This window comes from Octopus bimaculoides, chromosome 17 (assembly GCF_001194135.2).
Source record: "Octopus bimaculoides isolate UCB-OBI-ISO-001 chromosome 17, ASM119413v2, whole genome shotgun sequence".
In the NCBI taxonomy this organism is placed as follows: Eukaryota; Metazoa; Mollusca; class Cephalopoda; order Octopoda; family Octopodidae; genus Octopus; species Octopus bimaculoides.
Window position 1 is genome coordinate 52166900 of NC_068997.1, and position 5414 is coordinate 52172313.

The 5414-nt window shown below is 36.8% G+C and overlaps 1 protein-coding gene across 1 annotated transcript in view; it reads right to left on the bottom strand.

The window, feature by feature from the left end:
• Positions 1 to 786, bottom strand: part of LOC106883297 (uncharacterized) — an 8170-nt gene extending 7384 nt beyond the window's left edge. Inside the window, exon 1 of the mRNA XM_014934257.2 lies at positions 677 to 786. Within this exon, the coding sequence (XP_014789743.1) occupies positions 677 to 686 (10 nt within the window). The 5' untranslated portion in view covers positions 687 to 786. The remainder of the gene's footprint in view (positions 1 to 676) is intronic.
• Between the last annotated feature and the right edge of the window lie 4628 nt (positions 787 to 5414).

A 5414-nucleotide genomic window follows, 5' to 3' on the forward strand; every position in this document is an offset into this window, starting at 1 on the left:
AAAAAAAAAAAAAAAACCGCATTTAAAAATTTTAATTTTCCCCTCCCCCATAATAGTTTTAAGGTTAGGGTTAGGGGGTATTATATTTTTTAAAAAACTGAAATTTTACAAAATTTTTATTTTTTCAGAATCATAATCAAAATTTCTGAAAAAATTGAAGAATTGGTGGTGGGGAGGATTAAAATTTTAAAATGGCGTTCTTTCTTTTTTTTTTCTTTTTTTTTTTTTCTTTCAGATTCAGAATCTCCGTACTCGAATATGGGATATTCTATAAAAAAAACAAAAAAAAACCCCAAAGTGGTTGCGGTTCTTTACGTCCGCCTTAAATTTTTGGCCACACCACTACTTCTCTACAAATTAGGAACTTCAACGTAGAAACTTCAAAAGAGTTTGAAATAATTTGTTTCTAACGATGGAACTCGATGCTCAAATTAGATAAGGCTATAAATGATAGTGTAAGAATAAAATGCTTAAAATCCCTGGGGATAAAACACGTCGAAGGCTTTGGTTTATATCTTTTTTTTCTTTCTGGGTCGCTAACATCTGAAGTTGTTCATGTGACCCTTATATTCAATGTCTGGCCACACCACTTCTCTACAGCTAACGTTAGATATGTACTTAGGATAATTTATAGCAATGGCAGACATAAGATATGAAAGAGAGAAACCAGTCTTACGTGAATCCATTGTAACTTGACGTTTTGCAACCTACGACACGAATAAGATGCTATTGCGTCGTGAAGTCATGAATTGTTCGATATTGTGACGTTTGTAGCTCGAGAAGATTCTAATCTGTTCTATACAATTGGGTTTCATATGAATAAACATCTATACTCACGCATTTATATAGATATATATATATATACATACATACAAAGAGAGAGCCATATATTCATGCATATATACATACATAAACATACATATATATACGTAGAGACACACATATGCACACATACATAAGCACATACATACATACATACATACATACATACATGTATACATATATATAACCTAAATGATGACCTACAAAATTCCACAAAAAGCACAAGGCCTGAAATTTGGGAGGAGAGGTTAAGTCGATTAGATCAACTCCAGTATGCAACTGGTACTTAATTTATCGTCCCCGAAAGGACGAAAGGCAAAGTCGACCTCGGTGGAATTTGAACTCAGAACGTAAAGATAGACGAAGCATTTCGCCCAGCTTGCTAACGTTTCCGCTGGAAAAGAAGAAACCAAGAATAAACAATATAATAATTAAAATAATCGTGAAGATGACCAAAGTAAATTTTCTGATGTAGATCACGCGCCAAAGTAGCACAAGCATGAAGTAAACTAAAAAGTAATCGCCCTGTTATTTGTAGATCACGCGCCAAAGTAGCACTTGTTTACCTTTTTCACGTAAATGCTAGCACACGATCATAAGGTTGTGAGTTCAATTCCTGGCGACGTGTTGTGTCCTTGAGCAAGACACTTTATTTCCCATTGCTCCTGTCTACTCAGCTGGCGAAACTGAGTTGTACCAGTAATTGCAAAGGGCCAACATTGTTACAGTGTGTGTCGCACTGAATCTCCCTGAGAACTATGTTAAGTGTACGCATCTCCGTGGGGTGCTCAGCCACTTGCACAAGCTGTTCCGTTGATCGGATCAACCGGAACACTTGTTGTCCTAACCGACAGAGAACCAGGCTGGCGTACTGCATTCTCCACAGAGAAGATAAATTATCTATTAACTTCTTCTTTGTAGAGAGATGGTCCTCAAAAGCTTAGAGTTTGTTGCTAGATTCAGTTTTATACAGATGCAGCTCTCTCGATATTATTAAAGTTAGGTGCAGGGAGAATGTTTCAGCTTTCATGTGAGACAGGTGAATAAATAAATATGAGAAGCGAAGGCTTGATGGCGAAAAACTTAATAATAATGGTTATCGGAAATTCAAATAATGTCTGGATTAAAAAAGCAAGACAACAAAGAATCGCGAGTTGCTGGAAAATCTCATTTATTTGATAAATATTAAATTCCGAGCTTTGAAAATGACCGTTCAAAACCACAGTTGTGTTGATGAAATAAATAAATAAATACATAGACAGACAAACAGACAGATATATAGAGAGAAATGTGAACTTATTTCTACACTTGAAAAGAATATTCAATATGGTTATTTATTATTTGTCAACAAGACAAAAGTGCCACATTAGCTTGAATCATCATCATTATTATCATCATCGATTAACGTCTGTTTTCCATGCTTGCGTGGTGTGTTAAAAAAGGGAGCAATATTCGTTCCCCGCATGTATGTATGTATGAATGTATATACCCACATATACACAGTAAGTATTTTTAAAGACATTTGGTGTTTATGTTGTTCATATTCTGTATCTAACTGTTTTTGTGTCATTCTAACTTCTTTGGAATGTCCATGGAACCGCAGACACATAATTTTGCCTATCAATTGTTCGTTTAATTTCCGAAAAGTGGCAAATCTTAGTTCATCTTCGTCCTCTTCATTTTCTTTGGTATTTTTCTGAAGAGGAATTTCATTGTCCATTTTGAAGAAATAGCTGTTCTTCCACAACCATTTTCACTGTTTTATATTAAGTCTTCAGTCTTTTTGTTCTTTTTTATCGCTTTCTGTTTTTCTTTTTCTTTGTTTCTTGTTTTCATCTATTATTGATATTTCTTCCTAATGAGGGTGCGATGCTGCAATTTGCATTATTAGTGGAACGAGGTTTTTGTCCTATTCCTAATCTTGGGCACACATGTATTTCAGATGCCACTCCAGGGTTTTGGCTAATGGCAATATGGAAACAGACGTCTGGTGTTCTTGTAATTACATTTGCTGTTCTTTATTTCCCTTTCTCTTTTATTCTATTTATTTATTCGTAAAGTCATGAGTTCGATTCCCGGCAGCGCATTGCGTTCTTAAGCAAGACACTTTATTTCCCATTGCTCCAGTCAACTCAACTAGCAAACATGAGTAGTACCTGTAATTTTCAAAGGGCCGGCCTTTTCACACTCTGTGTCACACTGAAACTCGCTCAGAACTACGTTAAGGGTACGCATGTCTGTGGACTACTCAGCCACGTCCAAGTTAATTTTATGAGCAGACTGAGTCTTAATTATCTCCAAAATTACTTATTTGAGTTTTTGAGACATTTTCTTCTCTTGACTCTTTGCTAAGCTGTTTATTTTCTCCTTCCTTTTGTATATTTAGTTGTGCTTTGAGTTCTGTTATTTTCTTTTTCTTTGTTTCGTTTTCTTTTTTTTTTCTTTCACTATTCAAGCGTTTTGTTTTGTAGCATAAGAATGCTCGGTAGCCATTTTAGATGTGAAAACGTAAGGCACGTAAATAAAAATTTTCGTCGTTTCTGCAGCAAACCTTATCTTGTTTTTTTGCTTGTTTGTTTTTTCCTCAACCCCTGGGGATCAGGGGCAGTCCATCCTTAGATAATTGTAGTTCTTTTCTTTGAATACTCAAGAGAAAATTTCATTTGGTAATGCTTGGATAAATCGTATCTCGAAGGGAGAAGCAAAAACAATGCCTTCACACAATGAGACTCAATAATAATATTAATAATAATAATAATAATAATAATAATAATAATAATAATGATGATGATGATAATATATATTTCTTAGAGGAAATGGGCATAAAACCGCAGTTTAGTACAGCTCCAGAAAACAGTGTTATTAGGAACAGCTAGGATACTTAGGAGGGTTTTTGGTATCTAAGGTTACTTCTTGTAGCCTGATGTTAGGATTTTTTTCTTTTCCAACAGTCTAATCTGAATAATAATAATAATAACAACATTATAAATGCTCTCTCTCTCTCTCTCTCCCTTCTTTCTTTCTCTCTTTCTCTCTCTCTCTCTCTCTCTTCTTTCTCTCTCTCTCCGTAGAAATAAAGCTGGTTGGCGTGTGTTAGATGTTCTGCGGATATTAACTGCGGGATTAAACTGTTTAATGTTGTGTAACAGTAAGACTGCTGGGTTACCGGAAGAGGAAGTCAGACTTTACCTAAAATACACACTAAATGAAGCTGAACTTTAAGAGTAAGGAAGGACACACACACACACACACACACACACACACACACGAACATACAAACACAAATATACACACGAACACACACATGCACACACACGAACACATACAAACACACACATACACACACACATATATACACACAAACATATTAGAGGTGGGTATGAATGGTGATAGGGGTGGTATTGTGGTTAAGATAATGGTGGTAATGAGATTGAATGGTGGTGCTGGTTGTGGTTATGGTTATGGAGGTGGAGGTGGCGGCGGCAGTGGTGGCGGCGGCAGTGGTGGCGGTGGTTTGCCATGTGTCCAAAACATGTAAATCATGGTGTTTGGAGTAACCATTAGTGATGGCAACGTTATGCCTCCATTTTCCCACACGGCTTCGGACTCAACACGAAGGCCTACATCAAGCGCCAGGAGGAGGTAGTGCTGCCCTGGGTCAAGAGAATGGCTTCTGGAAGACCCTATGTCTCGCAACAGGACTCTGCACCAAGCCACACAAGCAGGAGAACCCAGTCATGGCTGTCAGACGATTTCTACAACCGTATCACCCCTAACATCTGGCCACCTAACTCCCCAGACTGTAACCCCCTTGATTATAATGTGTGGGGCGCAGTTGAACGAGAGACCAACACAACTCCTTTATAACACCAAAGATGAACTGAAGGCAAAGATTATGGCAGCATTCACCAACGTAAACAAGGAGGCTGACCAGAAGAGTTGCAGAAGATTCCGAAGTCGTCTGGAGGCTGTGGTTGAAGCCAATGGCGATTTTATTGAATCAATTTACTCTTTAGTATTTCAAGACATTTTTATGTAATTTTGGTAAATATATCTGTTAAAATGAGCATGCGCGCGTGTACGAGTGTGTATTTTTGTGTGTTTGTTTTTATGATCAGTTATAATTAAGACAATTTCCCATTAATCTAATGGGTTGCTCTATACTTTTGTAGAGTTCAAATTTAATATTTTTAGACAAGAAAAATAATGACTGTAACTTCGAATTTTCGGCCAAGTAAGCTACCATCCAACGATGGCTTAGCTGGCCAAAACTTCGAAGTCACTATCGATGATATTGTTATGTGTGCGTGTGGGCGCGCCTATGTACGTTTGTGTATTTGTGTGTAAAGTTATGTAGATTTGTATATGTATATGTATATTTGTATGTGTGTGCGCGTGTGTATGTACTTATAAATGCACAATATTTGTATATATGTGTGTGTATGAATATATTTTTTCCTGTGAATGTATACGTAGGAAATCAAAAAGGAGCAACAAAGATAGGGTTTACACACACACACACACACATATATATATGCACACATACACATGTTATTAAGCCCCTCCTCTCTCTCTCTCTCTCTCCCCCCCCC